This window comes from Apodemus sylvaticus, chromosome 22, assembly GCF_947179515.1.
Source record: "Apodemus sylvaticus chromosome 22, mApoSyl1.1, whole genome shotgun sequence".
NCBI lineage: Eukaryota > Metazoa > Chordata > Mammalia > Rodentia > Muridae > Apodemus > Apodemus sylvaticus.
In genome coordinates this window covers 51058507-51078273 of record NC_067493.1, presented here as the reverse complement: position 1 = coordinate 51078273, position 19767 = coordinate 51058507, and the positions used below count along the sequence as shown (strand labels likewise).

Here is a 19767-nt window from a genome sequence, read left to right as displayed (position 1 = left end):
AGAGGGAGGGGGAGAGGCAGAGGCAGGGGCTGGGGTGGAAGGAAGAGGAGGCAGTTTTACTGGGACAGTTTTACAGAGACAAGTTGTAGGTGAAGACTAAATGAGTCAGAGATTGAGGAGATGAGGAGGAGCCAGAAGTGTAGATTAGATTGCCAGAGTTAGTTTGAGGCTAAGCAGGGCAATGAGGGAGAGGGAGGGAGGAGGAGGGGGAAAGGAGGAGGAGAAGAAAAAAAAAGGATAGGTTGACCCAGTCATCTTGGAGTTTGAGCCGGATCAGCTGAGTTGAACCAGCCAGCCAGAGATCAGAAAGAATCTAGAAAGGGTGAGCTTATCAACAGTAAGTCTCCAAGATGATGATCACATCTGGCAAATAAAAGTTGCTTTTACAGCCCTGCCTCAAATAGTACAGGATGAAGATCCGGGGCTACCGGTCAGTTGGTAGAGCAGTTCCCTAGCATGCATCATGCCCTGAGTTCAATTCCCAGGACAGCATAAACCAGACTTGGCAGCTTATGCCCGCAATCCCTGATCTCAGGCACAGATCGGGGGTTCTAGGTCATCTTTGGCTATATAAGTGAGTTGGGGGCTAGCCTGGGCTTCACAAGAGCCTGTCTCAAAAAGGGAGAGAAAAAAAGGAAGGGAAGTGGGTCCTTTATAAGACCACATGTGCCCAGACCATGGCATTGAGCCAAGGATGACTTATTAATATTTTTGTGAGCGTCTGCGGTCCCATATGCCAGGTGCCAGGTGCCAGGAAATGTCCTTATGGCTGGTGCCTACGCACTGTACAGAGAGAAACTGGGAAACACGGGGAAGCTAAAGGCAAGTCTCAAGTCCCAGTGCGGGGAGCTCTGTCATGCTTTTTTCTGTGACCTAACGTGTATTATCATCTTGGCTAGTTGGATTGTCCCCTTGACATGCCAGGAACGTTAAATATGACTCTCGATACTTCAAAACAGCTTTTCAAGGGCTGGAGATGTCTCTCAGTTTGTAGAATGCATGCTTAGCCTGCCCTGGGTTCAATCCCCATCAACACATAAGCCAGGTGTGGCAATGCTTGTAGTTCACATAGAGAGTTCATGGCCAGCCTGGGACACATGGGATTCTGTCTCAAGTATGTTTTCAAGGCTATATAGTATTCATAGTCAAGGATGGCCCAGGATGTCTGTGGCTTCCTGGGGCTTGGCACTTTCTCTGTGATATGGTTATTACTGGTCAAGCAAGCTTCTGTAGCCAGCTCTGTATACTCATCCTTGTTCCTTGGGTTTCTTCTAGTTGCTAGGGTGTGTATACCATCATTTGGTACAGATGTCACCCAAGACAGAATAAGCCCGAGTTTCTAGTAATTATGGTGTAATCCAGTTCTGCATGTTTCAGTAATGAGTGTTGAGGAAATGGCTGAAAATGCAGCTGAGGCAGGGGGATTGTAGCCATGGGCTTTTCAACTCATGCGCCATTTCTCTGAGTCTTATTTATTAATAAATGCCTAGGCCGTAAGCTTGGGCTTGTTCCCTGACTCGCTCGTAACTTAATTATCCCATTCATTCTGCTCAGTGAGTGCCACGTGGCTGGTTACCGCTCCTCAGGGTCATGCACCCGACTTCTTGGAGTTGGGCTAAATGCTTTCCTGGGCCTGACTCTATCCCAGAGTTCCTTTCTCCCTATGGGTCCTCCCACCTCCTATCTCCTGCCTCAGCTGATAGGCCATTAACTTTTTATTGACAGGTGAAGCTTCCACACAGATCATAAGAAATTCTCAGTACAGAGGACTTCACGGACTTAGTTCAGGGCATCCCCCCAGTACAGCAGTAGACCATCTGATGAAAGACGCAGCTACTACAGATTTGGTGTAGAAAGACATGTTGAAAACAGTCCCAAGTTAGAAGCACTTCTGGTTCTTCCCAAGTTTGGGCTGGGAGGGTTGCAGGGCTACCAGGGCTGCCGGGACATGGCAGGGATAAAGATGTGCACGCGCGTTGGATTCTTATTTTCCGGATCTACTCCTCCCCAGGGAAGTTCTGAAGTTGGTGCATTAAGTTTTTTAGTGAGTCGTGGGGATCACAGAGCACACAGAGCACTCTAGCCCCGGCTCCTAATAAATTTGGATATGGTGGCCCACACTTGTAATCCCCGTGCTCAGGAAGTGGGGGCAGGGGGATTAGGAAGTAGACGTCATCTCTTGCTACATAATAAGTTTAAGGCTAGCCTGGGAGACATCAGACCCTGTCCCCACTCCCACCCCTCCAAAAAATGTGGGTCACCCTTAAGCATGAAGCTCCACACTTACCAAGGAAACCTGAGTCACTCGTGCCCACATCAAGGTAGAAAATAATCTGTGCCCCCAAGTCCCCTCACACTCAATCACAGTACTCTGTCCCCCAGGGCAGCCACTGCCCTGACTCCTTACACTGTAGAAAAGTGTTTCCTGAGTATGAGTTTTGCCCCAGTAGAATCGTGAACTCACGACCACGCCCTCTCATGCCTGGTTCCCTTGGTTCCATGTTACATCCGGTGCCCAGTTTCATTATCAAATGCAATGCCATCCGTTGGGTGCGTCAACCTTTGGTACTTTGGCTGTTGTGCTGTGGCTGGGCATATGGGTGGTTTACAGTGTATGATGATTCCGTTCACACAGTGTAGCCACAAGCATCCTGTGTCCACCCTCCTTTCTGTTAGGTGCTCACTGGCTGTGGGACCCTGGTCAGCTTGCTTGCTGTCTTGCTAATGAATATACATGATTGTATCTTTCTCTAGAAAGGTAGACATTGTCCTGACTGTTACTTAGCCTTTCCAATCATGTGGGGCCGCATCCCTGCCTGCCTGTGCTGTGTGAGAGATGAGCTAATACCTGGAGTGGTGCCTAGCAGGATCGGCAGGCTTCTGTCATCTTCCCTGGTGAGCAGCAGCTGCTGGGGATGCTTAAGAACTCTGTGTGAGGGATTCTTGAGTCGACCAAGGCTTGAGCCTGAGGTGGAGGGAGGGGAGACTCTACACGGGGAGGATCATTAGGTCTCAGGTATCCGCTGCTTCTTAGCGTGTGGGCTGAGCCAACCTTTGCTAGGTATCACCTGGGACCATCAGAAAATACAAATATTTATATTAACAGCAAAATTACAGTTAGGGAGTAGCAATGAAAACATAATCTTGGGGGTCACCACAGCATGAGGAGCTGTATTAAAGGATCGTAGCATTAGGCAGGGTGAGAACCGCTGCTCTAGAATAAGAGAGAGGGGCAGGAGGGGAGGGACAGGGGGCTGAGTGTCACAGAGTGCAGGTGTGTATGGTGGGCCTCAAGTCCAGTCACTGTTTGGCCTGAGCTGGACATGGTCCCTAGGCGGACTCGAAGGCCCTGAGCATCAAGCATCTGGGTGACATAGGTGATGTCCCATGTGGCAAGGGCTTGGGACTGGCTTGCTAGTGCTGTGGTCTTCAAAGAGCCTTTGAGTGACCAGTAAAGCCAGAGATGTCCACATGACCACCTCTGGTTAACCAGCTCTCTCTCTGAAGTGGGGAGCACCGTGTGTCTATGGGACTCCCTCTTCTTCCAGGCCCACCTCCCTTTTCTTTCTGCTTTCCCCACCCAGCCTTCTCCCAGACAAGACAAGCCTCCACCGGCATATGTGGGACAGGATGGGGGGTGGGCAAACAAGCAGGTCCGAGTTCCTCTTTAGTGGGTGGTAGAGGGACCTGGGGGAGTGGCCCACCATCAGGAGCTATCACTTAGAATGGCTGCCTTCTTGCTAAGGGATTAGATGATGGCCTGGAGCTGTCCCTGCAGGCAGAAAGTGGAGAAGCTCTCCTGTGTCCCTCAGTTTTGGTTCTGTGTGGTCGAGGGAGATGTCACAATGTCACAAGAAGGATGGCGGTGGCCAAGGGGAGGGGTGTCACAAGAACACTGCAGGCTTCAACCACTTCAATGTCAATGATCTCTCTCTCTCTCTCTCTCTCTCTCTCTCTCTCTCTCTTTCTCTCTCTCTCCTCCCCCTTCTTAGTCTCCTCGGACCAGATAGAGCAACTGCACCGGAGATTCAAGCAGCTAAGCGGCGACCAGCCCACCATTCGGTAAGACGCGCAGCCGCCAGCCTTGGGCTTCGAGTTACTTTCTGTGTTATCACTTACCCTGGGTTCATGTGGTTCTGGGCTGGCCCCAAGGTCTGTCCCAGTTTCTGAAGCAAACCTGTTGTTTGAATTCTCCTGGGTCCCTATAAGATAAGATGTGGAGGGAGGAAGGGGCCCTATCTGGTTCTACAGGAACAGACACTCTCAGGGGAAGCCAGGGAAGAGACAGCCACCCAGCCCTGCTCATCATCTTTATGTCGCGTATGATCTGGACTTGTCCTGAAGCCCCACCCCCTCCCCCACCATGCTGAGCGCCCGCCGGGTCCTCCCTGGTGCTGGGATTCTGAGGGTCTACTGACAGAGCTGTGTACAGGACGCTGGTGTCGCCCTGCTGGGTCTATCTCTAGACTTTACTTCCTCTGGGTCGTTCCAGCCTTGGACAAGATGAGGCTGTCAACAAGGAGGGGCCAACCTCCTGCTAGGGAAGTAGACATTTTTCTTCTCTGGTGTCACGTTCGTTTGTTTGTTTGTTTGTTTGCTTGTTGTTTTTTGGTGCTTGGGTTAAACATGGCAGCATCCGTGCTGGGCAGACGCCTTGCCTTGGTCTACAGCCCCAGCTCCTTTTTTCCCTTTGGTGTACTACACTAAGTTGCCCAGGCTAGCCTTGGACTCACTCTATAGCTCAGGCTAGCCTTGGACTCACTCTATAGCTCAGGCTAGCCTTGGACTCACTCTATAGCTCAGGCTAGCCTTGGACTCACTCTGTAGCCCAGGCTAGCCTTGGACTCACTCTGTAGCCCAGGCTAGCCTTGGACTCACTCTGTAGCCCAGGCTAGCCTTGGACTCACTCTATAGCTCAGGCTAGCCTTGGACTCACTCTGTAGCTCAGGCTATCCTTGGACTCACTCTGTAGCCCAGGCTGGCCTTGGGCTCACTTGTCATTGTGAGCAGCTGGAAGGGCAGGTGGGAGATACCAGACCCTGCAACATGGAAAGACTTCTGTCACAAACTTTCTAGCAGATAGCGTTGTCCTCAAATACACACGAGGTGTCAAGGTGACGTCACTGTAACACGGATGCAAGCCTCGCATGGGCTGCAGGAAACCTTTCTCTTTATAGGCGGGCTTTGTCCTGTCCTTTGAGGGAACCGTGTGCACACGCACGTTCCCTTGCCTCCTACACAAAGGCACATTGTTGACTAGAGCATCATCCGGAAGGCTTCCATGGTCTCACAGGTTCTGTGGCCTCTAATCTCGGTTACACACACACACACACACACACACACACACACACACACACACACACGATCAAAGACAGAAGGATTGATCTGTGCAGAGCAGCCGTCCTACTCTTTAAGCCCAGAGGAAAAGCCTGGGCACCTTTGGAGCTGCCCGGCTCTCACGGGCACAGGTGCCTCATTCCGAGCCAGTTTCCATGGCCCGCAGCCAGAAACAAACTGCCTTATGAGGGCATTGTGAGGGCATAGGCTCTGGAGTCAGATCCTGTCTGACCTGGCTTCCGGTCAGATTCCATCTCTTCCAACTTGAGGTGCATGCAGGCAAAAAACCTGAGAGAGAAACTTCAAGCTGGTGGCCACATGGCTTTGGGCCAGCACCCACCCCACCCCCTCCCTTGGAGCCAGCCCTCCATGTAGAGCAGGCTGTTTCTTTGGGCTTCAGTCTGAGCATTAAGCCTCAGATGCGTATGGTTGGTCCCCAGGTACTTGTCAAGTGGGCCAGGTTCTTGTGCTCCATCTGACATGGGGAGCAGAGGCTGGCGATTGTGCTTGGAGGGAGAAGGAGTCCTGAGTCCTGTGGGGGAGGGGACGGATGCCTGAGAGGTCCCTTCTCCACAGAGGCAAGTTTGGGATCAGAGGAAGGAGGACAGTTAAACGGTGAGGTGTGAGTGGATGTTGAGCACCAGTGCTGCGGATAGCATGCTGCCTCTTAGCGCGGTTACTAGCTACGGTTGGTGGGTCCATCCTATGAGTTGTGAGCACACAGCAGGTGTCCAGGGCCTCTCCATGAAGGATCAGAGGCTCAGTCCATTATCATCAAGATGGGAACATGGCAGCTTCCAGGCAGGCATGGTGCAGGAGGAGCTGAGAGTTCTACGTCTTCATCTGAAGGCTGCCAGTGGAAGACTGGCCTCCAGGAAGTTAGGATGAAGGTCTTAAAGCCCTTACTTACAGTGACACACCCACTCCAACAGGGCCACGCCTACTCCAACAAAATCATGCCCACCCCAACAAGGCCACACCTTCTGGGTTTTTTGTTTTGTTTTTTTTGTTTTTTGTTTTTTTTTTTGGATTTGTTTTTTTCTAGGCAGGGTTTCTCTGTATAGCCCTGGCTGTCCTGGAACTCACTCTGTAGACCAGGCTGGCCTCAAACTCAGAAATTCACCCGCCTCTGCCTCCCAGAGTGCTGGGATTATAGGTGTGCACCACTACCACCCGGCTAAGGCCATACCTTCTAATAGTGCCCCTCCCTGGACGGAGCATGTACAAGCCAACCCATGTGTATCATGAGCAGAGTGACCAAGTTGGGTGCTGTAGTGGGGACAGTAGCCTCAGGCTGTGTTGTCAGGGGAAGAGGTACTCCCCACCCCTGACTTCCCTGGAGGAAGTTGTGGCTTGAAATGCTTCCTGTGAGCCTCACCAGGGCCTCAGCCCAATGTTACAGCACACTGCAGTCCCACTACACTTGGTGTGCCCAGGTGAGCCCTCCCCCCCCCATGCTTCTTGGTCATAGTGAATGGGCCCTGGCCTTCTGTTGGCTTCCCCCACCCCCACCCCTGAGCTGCCCTGTGCTGCTCATCTATCTCATTCGCTTCTGAACCATTAGAAAGTGATCAATTCTACCCAGAGTGTGGGTTTGCTGTCCTGTTCTCCTGTCCTTCTGTCCATCCCTCTCAGCTGTCACCCTCATGGTCCCCTCCCATCCTCCAGGCCTGTGTGCAGCACTGCCTGGGAAGACATTTGCCCCGTGAGATATGGTTCCTTCCCTAAAGAGTCCCAAAGAGGGCCTCAGTTTCCCTAGTATGGAAAGCACCCAACTTGGGGCTGGAGAGACAGCTCAGCAGTTAAGAGCACTGACTGCTCTTCCAGAGGACCTGAGTTCAAATCCCAGCAACCACATGGTAGCTTACAACCATCCGTAATGAGATCTTATGGCCTCTTCTGGGGTGTCTAAAGACAGCTACAGTGTACTTATTTATAATAATAAATAAGTCTTTGGACTGGAGTTAGTGGGGCTGGCTGGAGCAAGACAGGTTGACTGGAGCAGGCAGAGGTCCTGAGTTCAATTCCAGAGGTCCTGAGCAACCACATGAAGGCTTATAACCCTCTATACAGCTACAGTGTACTCATATACATAAAATAAATAAATAAATCTTTAAAAGAAAGAAAGAAGGGAAAGAAAGAAAAGAAAGAAAGAAAGAAAGAAAGAAAGAAAGAAAGAAAGAAAGAAAGAAAGAAAGAAAGAAAGAAAGAACGCACGCACCCAACACTGGGTGCTGTGAGGACTTGGCAGAGCTGTGCATGTGAAGAGGAAAACCCACGGCCTCTCAGGATGGGGAAGCCCCCAGAAACCAGAGTCAGGAGGCAAGACACAGGGCTCACTGTTAGTTCTGCTCTGAGGCCTGGCTGAGAGGCCTTGGCAGCTGAGCCGAGCCTCACAAGCCACCGGAAACTAAGCCCACAGCCCTGCGCCTGCAGAAGGGGCCAACCCAGCTCTCCGTAGCTTTCTTGGTTTGTGTGTTCTTTTGTGGGATGAATGCTTGTCACTCTTTGTGAGTCCCCAGCGGGGCTGAGGATAAAGCTGGGCAGGAGTGGGTGCCCATTGAGCCCTGATGCTCTCCAAAGCCAAAAAGTACAAACCGGAGAAAGGGGGTGGGGCTCCCTGGTGTTGGAGTGCTTCTGCTAGCCTGCTGTGTGACTGCAGCTTACTGGCTAGACCTCTCTGGACTCCACACTCTTGTCTATGAAAGCAGGGCCCATCACTGTCACCATCTGTGGGTGTGAACCTCACTGGCATGGGGAGGACACTTCAGAACTTGGGGTAGATGGCTTAGACACCCCCTACTGCAGGGTTTAAGCTGCCCTGGAGGAGGCCAAATGTGGGTGTCTCTTGGGGTGTTCTGGTGGTTTTTTTTTTTTGCTGGCCACTAGGGCGGCAGCACTGGACTGATGGTAAGTGGGTCAGCTTGGTCCAAGGGCAATGATCTGCCGGCAGCCATGGCCCTGGGATAGAGCGGGGCTACTCCCATGGCTGCACCACCCAGAGCTGAGCCCTGCCAACAAAGCTCGGCAAGGGTCTGGTGGGCACAAGACCCCGAGGCCTGAGGCTGCTCCACTTGGCCTGGCTCAGCATTGGCCATGTAACTTGCCTTCTCTTTGTCAGAGTAGGGGACAGCAGAAGTCAGAGGTCTCTGGGTACCAGATGACCAGACCTTCCTCTCTCATGTATGACTGCTTCCAGATCAGGGGCAACAGACCAGGTCACTCCTAGGGGGTAGCCTCCTCCCTCCTCCCCTCCCCCTCCATTTTTGGGGGCTTCTGGCAAGTGCTCTGTACTGAGCTACATCCCCAGCCCCTTTTCTACTTGTGAGACAGGGGCTTGCTAAGCTATGTAGGCTGGCCTCAAACTTATAATCCTCCTGCCTCAGTTCCCTAAGTACCTGGGATAACAGGTGCTACCAGTTTCAGCTAAGGGGCAATTTCTTATTTCTTCTGCCTCCCTTGTCTCTAAAATGAGCCAAGTGCCTGCCCAACTGGGGTTCTCATGGGGGCATGAGGGCTGCACTGTCGGCCATCACTAATGTGATCTCTGTCATTAAGTCTGTCCACTGCTACACCTCCATGGTGTCCCTGTTCCCATCAGTGTTCATGTGTGACACCCCTGTTCCAGTGTCGTGCGTATTCCTCAGATCCCTATCTTACAAGTGGGGCATCTGAAGCTGGGGGGCAGGACACACACACACCATGCGCAGCAGGGGACAGAGCCTGGGTCAGCAGTCACAGCCTCTCTACCTCCCCTCTCTCACAGGCCAGGAGACAGAGCCTCACAGAAGAAGGGGCTGGGTAGGAGAGTAGAGTGGAGGCGAGGAGAGTGGAGAGGGAGGAGCCGGACGCATGAGCGTGACTTTGCTCTGCCTGGGTTCCAAGTGTGATTTGTCACAGCTGGGTGAGCCTGGGCAGGTGACTGGCCCTGTGTCACATTTACTTCAGGGATCACAGGAGCCCCATCAGCGGCTTCCCTCGGGTGAGGTACCTGCTTGCAGGCCTCAGAGTTCAGGCAGCCACTGCAACCGTGACTGTCATCTGAGCAGTGGACAGGAAAGGGGAGGGCCTCTGATGATCTGATGGTGTCTGTGGTAACCTTGGCTCTGGTCAGTTCTCCAGGCTTCTGGTTTCTCTTGCTTCTTCCTGTGGTTGTTTTGGGCTAGCAACTGTGTGGGGATGGGGCAGAGCCCTGTGTCTGTCCCCGAGGGGCTCCCTGGGTCCTCTTAGTTTCCAGTTGCAAGGGCTGTTAGCCGTTATCCTGTGTGGAAACTCCCTCTATGGAAATGACGGTGCCTTGCTTCTTATTTTAAGGAAGCCAGAGGGAGCAGTTTTTAGTTAGTTTGGAGAGAGGTCATACCTGTGAACGATCCAGCCATTAAAGATGCATTTAAGTATCCCAGAAAGAAACCCTCTCCTGCCACCCACCCGCATCACCCTGGAAACCTGACTCCATGCGTGCTCACTTCTTCCTGAGTGTGATGTTCTTAAGGCTCAGTGCCAGAATGTGTCTTCCTTCATCTGGTTGGGGTATCATTGGACAGAGTCTGGGCAGGCCCAGAATACCTTGTGATCCTCCTGCCTCAGCCTCCTCATCTCTAGGATCCCAGGCATGCACCACCAACACGTGCTGCCTGATTTGATTTTGCTTAATAATTTTATTATTATTATTTGCTTTGTTTTTCGAGACAGGGTTTCTCTGTGTAGCCCTGGCTGTCCTGGAACTTGCTCTGTAGACCAAGCTGGCCTCAAACTCAGAGATCCACCTGCCTCAGCTTCCTGTGTGCTGAGATTAAAGGCGTGCACCATGATGTCTGACCGGACTTTTTTTTTCTTTGTTTCTGAGTCTCTCTGTGTTCCCCAGGCTGGCCTCAGAATCCCAGGCTCAGCCAGGCAGTGGTGGTGCACGCCTTTAATCCCAGCACTCGGGAGGCAGAGGCAGGTGGATTTCTGAGTTTGAGGCCAGCCTGGTCTACAGAGTGAGTTCCAGGACAGCCAGGGCTATACAGAGAAACCCTGTCTCGAAAAACCAAACAAAACCAAACAAAAAGAATCCTGGGCTCAGATTCTCAAGTCCCTGGGACTTCAGGTTGAACCACTGCACCCACCTGACTGGATTCCTTCTTAAAAGTTCCTGCGTGTCTGCATAACTTTGTGGAGTTGCTTCTCTCCTTCCACATTTATGTGGCTTTTGGGAATTGAACTCTGGTCACCACCCTCTTGGCCCTCTCATCGACCCCACCACCCCATCCCTTCCTTCATCCACCCTGTTCCAAGCTCGCTTTCTTTTTTCTTTCTTCCTTTTGTCATATGGTGGCACCTAGCGCACAGGGACAACTGCCCTAATTGTGTCCTTCCAAATTGGGCTCTGGTGAATATAGAAGGTGGCTGTGCTCAGTCACCAGCTCCTGTCTGGCTAGATGCCACCAGTCCAGCCATGAGGGAGGGGCAGGAAGCCACCCAGGGGTATCGAGAACAGGAGAACAGGAGAGATCCGGTCACCTGGTTCTGCTGGTTCACCTGGTGTCTGGAGCCTGAGGCCCCTTCTCCTGCGAGGTAAAGCCAGGACAGGATAAGCGATTGTTTGTGGTCCCTCCCAAGTCAAACAGCCTCTGCTCCTGCTCAGGTCTAGTCCGGTGCCACATCCCTCCCCTAATGTCCTCCTTTTTTAAAACAAACCAAAACAGCCAACCCCACCCCCACCTGAGCTTTCATTCTTGTCTACTGGAGTACTAGGCTTGCCCTTGGTCCCCCAGAAGGTCATTGCCATAGAACAGGCACAGGCAGCCTGAATGGAGGCTTTGCCCCTCCCTGAGGACAGGCAGCTGAGACTATGTCTGCGTCCCCACAGAGGCCCATAGCTGCTGGTAGGGTGAACGCCTTTACTGAACGAAAACACACACACCTTACAGCTCAAGCTTATAATTGCACAGTGGTGCCAGTGTCTCTGCAGAGCGGGTATCCAGGATATTTGTCACCCCAGAGATGCTTGTCCCCTTAGGCGTCTTCTGGCTCCCCCAGATTTTTGCTTCAGTGGCTCAGCCTGTTCTGAACACATCATCTAAGTGGAATCATGTGATCTTTCACCACCAATGCCTTTCCAACAGTGTCCATCTTTGGGTTCATCCTCCTGCAGTGGGCATCAGTGTCCAGTTCTTTTCCTGGCTGCATAATATTCTCCTGGGTGGGCAGTCCGAAGCAGTTCAGCTATCAGTTTATCTGGTAGCCAGCATTGTTGGCTCTTCTGCCGTTTTTAGGAGCCCTGCTGCCGTGGAGACTGCCCGTGTGTGCTACATCTCTTGGGCACATGCTGGGAGGTGCCAGGTCAGGAGATACCCAGAGAGTCCGTTTCCTTGAGGCCCTTCTGGCTCAAATCCTTGTGCTGGGAGTCCAGCGCAGCCACTGCAGGACTCCCCCTCCCCTTCCCCTCCCCCAACTCTGCAGATCTTGTCTCTTTAGCCTGAGCATGTGTTGCCCAAGTGTCAGGCTCCCTCAGACCGCCCACTGGCACCCAGTCTGTAGGCAGAGGCCTGAGGCACGGGGAGGGGGGAGGGGGGTGTCGGAGATGAAGTGATACCTCACTGCCTGTGTCCGATGGCACTGATGACTTTTCTCTTGTGACTGTCTCTCCTGTGCGTCCTGGACTACAGCAAGGAGAACTTCAACAATGTCCCTGACCTGGAGCTCAACCCGATCCGATCCAAAATCGTCCGTGCCTTCTTTGACAACAGGTGTGCTTCCTCTTGGGGGTGGGCAGGCCGAGGTGGCCTGCATCTTCCGTCATCAAATGCAGAGTGGGTGGGGGAGGACAGTCCTGCATGGCTTTGGCCGGCTCTCCTGGGCTCCATCCACTTCTCTGTGAGTCACTGCTGGCTTCGTGACAAAGGACTCCCAACCTAGCAGACGCTTTGGGTTTTCTTCACATTCGCATGTCGGTGTGTAGGTAGGGGTACACGTATGTTTATGAGTTTGTGGATGCTGGAAGGCATCCTTAGCTGACATTTCTCAGGTGGCTGTCCTTGTTCTGAGACAGGACTGCTCACTGGCCTAGAGTTTGCCAATATAGCTAGGCTGGCTGGCCAAGGGAACTCCGGGGAATCCTCCTGCCTCAGCCTCCCCAGAACTGAGATTACAGGCTCACAACTCACCCACATCCCAGTCTTTATGCTTACTGGACAAACATGTCACCCGCTGAGCTGGCTCCTAGTTCTGCTTTTTGTATTTTATCCTTGGTTCTGGAATGGACCCCAGGGCCTCAGGTGTGCCAGGCAGGCCCTCTCCCTCTGGGACCCGCCCCTAGCCCCAAGCTCAGCACTGACTTCTTATGGCTCCTGTGGGCCGGGAAGTTCAGTTTCCCCACCTGTGGCCAAGGCTAAGACCCAGAGGTCCAGCTGGGCTCATGGGCTCAAGTGCGGAAGGCATCATTCCAGCCCCAGCTGGCGGGGCTCTAGAGATCTGATTGGATGACAAGGACTCTGACCTCTGAACTGATGGGTCTGTCATGGGAATTACTGGGAGGTAACTAAGCTAGGCTGAGGCCTAGCTGGAGAAACAGGAACACTTCAGGGTAGGTGAAGGAAGGACTGTGGCAGACAGCTCAGGCAAATTCTTGGGAACAGGAGGCCAGGGGGCCTTGTCATGAGATTGTGTGTGAGTGTGTGTAATACTCAGTACTTGTAGAAGTCAGAGCCATCTCGAGAGATGTTTTTATGTACCGAGGTCCTCCCTCCTCCTGCTGCACCTTAGGAACCTGCGCAAGGGACCCAGCGGCCTGGCCGATGAGATCAACTTTGAGGACTTCCTGACTATCATGTCCTACTTCCGGCCCATCGACACCACCCTGGGCGAGGAGCAGGTGGAGCTGTCTCGGAAGGAGAAGCTGAAATGTATGTGCCGAGTCCCAGCTTCTCCAAATGTGGGGATTCCCCAACAGCAGGAGGCTAGACCATCCGTAGGAGGGAGGGAGATAGCCAGGGGACAGAGTCCATGTCCTTACACCATCAGCCCCTAAACAACAGAGTTGGGGTGGCCTCTCTGAAGTTGCACCTTGGTGGCAGCTTCATAAAAAGTCCAGCAAGCTTCTGGCCTTTTGGGACAGGATGGGTGGGGAGGGGTGGAGATATGGGGTATGGGGTGATGTAGTTTAAAGACCTGGGTTTCCCTTGAAATCTTACTGTGTGACTTTGAACCCGGGCATGGTGTACTGACCCTGAACATTATGGCTGTGGGGCTGAGGAGAGGACTCTGTTGCAGACAGAACCTTGCATCCAGGGCTGGGGAGCCCCGGAGTCAGGGTCCCACACCTCTCCCCCATGGCATTCTGGGAGCACAGTCTGTGGCAGCCTTCTTCTGAGGCTCCACCTTAGGTCATCAGCTCTAGGAGCATTTAGTGGCCATCTTGGCTGGACGGCAGCACAGAGCCAAGCAGTGTCCCTTGGCGTGTCTCCTTTTACCCCTGTGGTCTTTTCCTGACCTTCCTGCGTCCCTCCCCACCCCCTCAGGCTCTGAGTGCTTGGCTATGTTTAGCTCTGGAGTGTATTCGAGGAGCTGGTGAGAACAACCGTCCTGAGTGTCCCCTGGGCCTCCTGTGTCACTGTTTAGGACATACCCACAGTCCCAGTGTTTGTTTGCTTAGAGGGCTGGGGTGGGGATCATGAAATCAGAGGATAACAGGTCTGAACCAGTTCAGGACCGCTGTCTTAGCACTTAATAGGCCTTGACATCTCATCTGTGAAGTGGGCTGTGGCCGCCCTCATCTCACAGGGTCAGCTAGGACATCATGAGCAGGAAATACTTTGCATGGGTCTGGGCCCTTGGTTCCTGATGGATGCCAGAGCAGAGTGTTGTGGGGAGCGGCTACCCAGCACTTCATCTTTGTGGGCTGTGGCCAAGCCTGAGACAGGCAGCCAGGCCTTGCTAAGTCCCCACCACCCTCAGGATCTACCTAGGACTGGCCAGCACTGGCCACTAATCAGGATGTGGGCATTGTGGCTCAAGACCTGGCATTTTAAAGTGATACCTGAGACGCTCTGAGCTCACGAGATCTTCACGTCCTGTCACACGTGTCTGAAGTGTCGTGGGGAGCAGGTGCTAATCCCTCTAATTCCTGTTTTAAGAGATGGGAGATTGAAGCGTAAACGTTCAACGCATCCCACTAGGGAGAGACCAGTTGGGTCCCATGCCCGGTGCCCTTCTGCCCTAATGCTTCGGCATCTAGATCTTTCCATGATGTTTTGCGTTTAGTTTGGTACCGCTTCAGAGTGGGAGTCCCAGGGAGAAGGGGACCCAGGCCCCACTCCTGGCTTGGCCTAACCGGCTCCTCTGTCCTCTGTTGCCTGCAGTTCTGTTCCACATGTATGACTCGGACAGTGACGGCCGCATCACCCTGGAAGAGTATAGAAATGTAAAGTATGCTCTCTTGGCCCTGCCTGGGGCTCCTGGCGTCTCCCCCTTCTCGGACTGTCGAGTCCCAAGGTCACCAAGTGTCTGCCCCACTGGCAGGTGGTGGAGGAGCTGCTCTCCGGGAACCCTCACATTGAGAAGGAGTCCGCTCGGTCCATTGCAGACGGAGCCATGCTGGAGGCCGCCAGTGTGTGTGTGGGGCAGATGGTGAGAGCCCTTGGCGTAGAGGGAGGCAGGAGTTCACCAGCACACACACACCCCTCTGCAGCTCCACACTGCCTTCCCGGTGACTGAGTCTGTGCTGCTTGAAGGCCTCAGGGCAGGAGCCAGGCGCCCTGCTCCATGCTCTTTCTAACCAGAGCCTGGTGTGGAGCAGAGGTCACGGCCCAGTGCAGGTTCTTCTGCCTCTGGGAGACTGCAGGTCTGGAGATCTATGTGACTGGGGAAGCAGAGATTATGGCCTAAGGAGCGCCACTGTGGCCTTCCTGACCCCCCATCCTTACCCCTGAGGGTGGCACTGAACCCCTACGTGCCCTGTGTCCTCACTGAGTGAAGTGGAGGTGTTCTTGGGCCTGGATGTTGGAGGCCAGCACCTTTTGTTTATGAAGACCACTGGTGTTGGGGGGCAGCGGAGGGACTGAGTGAGGGGCTGCAGAGCAGGGGCTTGGCAGTATGCGTACACTGCTTCAGCCTCGTTCTACTGCTGGGGAAACTGAGGCCCAGTTCTGAAGATTTCTCTGGAGCTTGTGATCTTTCCTGTGTGGGGTCTCTCTTGCAGGGTGGGGTTGCTCTAGCTTGTATCTATCTGTGCTTTTCTCTCAGAGAGGGAAGTGGCCTTGTTTTATTTATTTATTTGTTTGTTTATTTATTTATAGATGTTTGCTTTGTTTACATTTCAAATGGTATCCCCTTCTGAATTAGACCTCTAATCCCTCCCCCTCCCCCTGCTCACGCTCCTACCAATTTCTTGACTTGCATTCCCCTATTCTGGGGCATCTAGACTTCCCAGGACCAATGGCCTCTCCTCTCATTGATGTCTGAAATGGTCATCTTATGCTACATATGTAGCTGGAGCCATGGGTCACTATGTGTACTCTTTGGTTGGTGTTTTAGTCCCTGGGAGCTCTGGGGGTACTGGTTGGTACATATTATTGTTCCTCCTGTGGAGCTGCAGACATCTTCAACTCCTTGGGTCCTTTCTCTAGCTGCTCCATTGGGTGGTTTTGTTTTTTAAAGTCACACTGTGTGTGTGAACTGCCTTAGGGCTCTGACCTGGTGGAGACCAGTACTCCCCTTGTAACCGAGGTGAGCCAAACACGCATTTGGCTTCATTACACTCTCCCTCAGTAAAGGATTCCAAGCCTGCTTCCCTTTCAACAGGTGACTTTTCTTAATTTGCTGTGGTAAAATTGCTGGCAGCTGGTGCCTGTTGATTTCCATCAAATCTGCTCTGCCTCAGGGGTGGCGGCATCCCCAGTGCAGATCCCTGGTGCTTTAGGGACAGGGCCACCAGGGAGCCTGGCGTGAGTGTCTACCCGTGGAACACACACTGCAAGTGTTAGCCAGGTCAGCACAGACCCCACTGCGGCTGGGGCTGAGCTGTGGGTCAGGTAGCCATGGCTTCCCAGGTTGGCAAATGCTTCTGACCGCTCCACTCACCCGACAGCCACCCACCGTTTCTCCTTTGATGCTGTTCCACAGCTGCTTATTGACTTGGGTGGTGACTCTCTAAGTACCATCTTTAGGTCCTGTCTGTGCAGGGGATCTTGGCGGGCGAGGGTGGGGCCGCTGGGCTAGGCAGGGCAGGCTTTATCCCGTGCTCCCCAACTCCCGGCCTTCTGTCCTTGCCAGCACCACCCTCCTGTTCCACTCCTCACAGTGGAGCCTGAGTCTATAATTAGCTCCCCTCACCCAGCCTGGGAGCATGGTGCCCTGGAGAGGGAGGGACAGAGGAAAAGCCCTGGGGACTGGGCAGGGCCAGGCCAGTGGAAAACTGGGGAGGGGGGGAGTTATGAAAATTTTTAATTTTTTTAAAAGATTTATTTATTGTTATATCTAAGTACACTGTAGCTGTCTTCAGATGCACCAGAAGAGGGCATCAGATCTTATTACAGATGGTTGTGAGCCACCATGTGGTTGCTGGGATTTGAACTCAGGACCTTCAGAAGAGTAGTTGGTGCTCTTAACTACTGAGCTATCTCTCCAGCCCCCTTATGAAATTTTTTTTTTCTTTCTTAAGACAGGGTTTCTCTGTGTAGCCCTGGCTGTCCTGGAACTCACTCTGTTTACCAGGCTGGCCTTGAACTCAGAAATCTGCCTGCCTCTGCCTCCCAGAGTGCTGGGATTACAGGTGTGCGCCACCACCGCCCAGCTCTTATGAAATGTTTTAAGAAGCGTGGAAACTTTAAAGGAGTGTTGACCCTTGGCCCCAAGAGCAACTGGGAGAGGGTGAAAGGTCATGCCCAGTCTAGGCCCTACCCTGGGGAACCAGCCTTGGCATACTTTTCTACAGCACCAGCAGACACACACACACACACACACACACACACACACACATCTTTGCTGTTCTGTCGTGTCCGGTCACTTGCATTTTGGAGGGGTGGCGATGAAGATCTGGGTTTTGAACTCAGTGCCCAGTGCATGCTAAGCTCATGCTGTACCACTGAGCTCTCGCCTAGCTTGACGCCAATTGCAGTTACACCAACCCACCTTGATTGGACACGGCCTCCTCCTACTACTTTTTTTAAAAAAATATTTATTTGCTTTATGTGTATAAGTACATCATCACTGTCCTCAGACACACCAGAAGAGGGCATCAGATCCCATTACAGATGGTTGTGAGCCACCATGTGGTTGCTAGGAATTGAACTCAGGACTTCTGGAAGAGCAGTCAGTGCTCTTAACCACTGAGCCACCTCTCCAGCCCTGGACATGACCTGGCATTCTTTCCCCTTGGCAGAGACATGTGTCCAGTGGGCGGGTGACATTTCTACAAGCATGCTTGGGAACTGCACGCGCCTGCTCTGTGTGGGTCTCCTATTCTTGGCTGTGTGTACATCTCAGAGCCTTTCCACACCGAGAAGAGGCTAGCCCCCTGATAGCCATGAAGGGTAGAATCCTGGTGCAGGACTCTGGGGTAGTGCAGGGGACCCTCTGAGTGCCCAGCAGGAACCTTTGGGGCCTACACTGCTGGTCACTGTCACAGCGAGCTGCTGGGCAAACTGTTTTTGAAGTGTATGTGTGCAGAGTCCTGGCATCATTTCTTGTGTAGGATGATACAGGTAGGATGGGGACATCTGGAGACCAGCTCGGTTAAGCATGCTAGGCCCCTGGCTGAAGCCACACTCTGTTCCCTGGTTATCATGGTGACTCATGGGCACCAGGGTGGCCACACAGAGCCCTCCATGCCCTTCCCTTTACCCTAGTGGGCTGTGAGCATAGATTAGCCCAGAATAGTTGTGTTATCAGTACAGGGAGCTGAGGCGGGACCCAGGCTGGCAGGATGTATCTTGGTGGCTAAATTTCTAGGGACAGGGTGAGGTGGCCTGTATTGGGAAGGAAGGTCCATGCCCCTGACTGTCCTGGGATAAAACCTGTGGCTCTGTTGGGGTTCTAAGAAACTGGCCTTGGCTAGAAACAAATGACCCTGCTTTTCTAACTCTGCCTTTAAAAATGCTACCTCTGGGCTCTGGGCTCTGGGTGTTGGGAGGAGGTGGACTCTCTCAGAAGAACCTGGGAGACTCTCTGGCCACTCTGACTACAATCTTTTTCCTCAGGAACCGGACCAGGTATATGAGGGGATCACCTTTGAGGACTTCCTGAAGGTGGGTGCCAGGGGGGGAAAGATGGGGGCTCCAGGCCACCATGAGGACCTGGTGACTGTTGGCAGATTCCCACCGGTGGGAAGTGCCCACCGGGGCTGTTCTATAGGAAGGCCTTGCAAGCCATTGCTTGGCTTATGTGGCAAGGGTGGTGTTGCTGTGAGGTCTGTGAATTAAGTGGCATGCAAGTAGATGTGAGATGTGTGAGATGTGAGTTTCTCTTCCTCTTGGGACACTGGCAACCATTTCTGGGAGCAGTTGATTTTTCAGCAGCAGAGGTTCTGGAATATTCTGAAAACTTCCTGCATGAGGACAAACACCAGTATTCTGCAAATGGACAGGAGCAAGTGGCATGGTGCTGAGTTTTGCCTCCCTAGAGCATCCTGTTGGGAGTCATGACTGGTCCCCCACTTACTGCTCCTGTAATGGCGTCTGCAGCCAATCTGGTGGACAGCCGTTCCTGTCACACACACTTTAGGGCTGGAATTAAGACTGGCTCCTGGATGCTGCAATGACCAAGGTATCCGGAAGCAGGAAGAAGAAAATGCCAAAGTCATGTCTCTGAGGCCTTCTGGGGGTAGAGGTCAGGACGGAGGAGGAAGACCTATGAACCCAGTGTGCCTGGAAGGAGCCTGGGGCCTCTAGGGTTCATTTTGCAGTCTGCTCACTAGAGGGATGCCCACTGCAGGCAGGCAGGCAGGCAGGCAGGCAGGCAGGCACCACAGCCCCAGCCTCTCAGGGGAGGAGGCAGAGGTCAGCTGCTGCTCTCATGACAGGCCCACACCCCAGGCTACACAGGGTGTGTGGAGGGAGGAGCCAGGCGCTGTTTGTGTATGGATCTGTTTAGGTGTGCCTGGGACCTGTTATCTAGGAACGCTATCCAGGATGCCAGGGCAGCAGGAGCATCGGGAAGAGGCACGGTTACCTTGAGTGTGCTGTGGTTGTACACAAGTGTAGTGTTGGCCCAGGAGACTGAGGCTAGGGCATCTTGAGTTCAAAGCCAGCCTGGGCTAGAGTAAGACTTTTGTGACAAACCAACCCTGTTGCTTTCCTTGGGGGCTCTTCAGAAGCTAGCTCCCCACTTTGTCCCTTCTGGTGCCCCCTAGTGTCTGTGCCTTCACCCAGAACTTGGCTGAATTCATCATGGAGTCTAGGATCTCTCTCAGAGAACATCTCGAACTCCCAATAGTTGTGGCTGCTCTTTGTG

The 19767-nt window shown here is 53.0% G+C and overlaps 1 protein-coding gene across 3 annotated transcripts in view; it reads left to right on the top strand.

Moving 5' to 3' along the window:
- Positions 1-19767, top strand: part of Tesc (tescalcin) — a 32482-nt gene that overhangs the window by 11625 nt on the left and 1090 nt on the right. The window contains exons 2-7 of one of the 3 annotated variants that reach the window (XM_052167765.1): positions 3993-4062; positions 11988-12068; positions 13084-13223; positions 14679-14740; positions 14839-14946; positions 18516-18563. In XM_052167765.1, coding sequence (XP_052023725.1) covers positions 3993-4062; positions 11988-12068; positions 13084-13223; positions 14679-14740; positions 14839-14946; positions 18516-18563 — 509 coding nt within the window. Of the gene's footprint in view, positions 1-3992; positions 4063-11987; positions 12069-13083; positions 13224-14678; positions 14746-14838; positions 14947-18515; positions 18564-19767 lie in introns of all 3 variants that reach the window. The other 2 variants (XM_052167766.1, XM_052167767.1) reach the window with 2 other exon arrangements.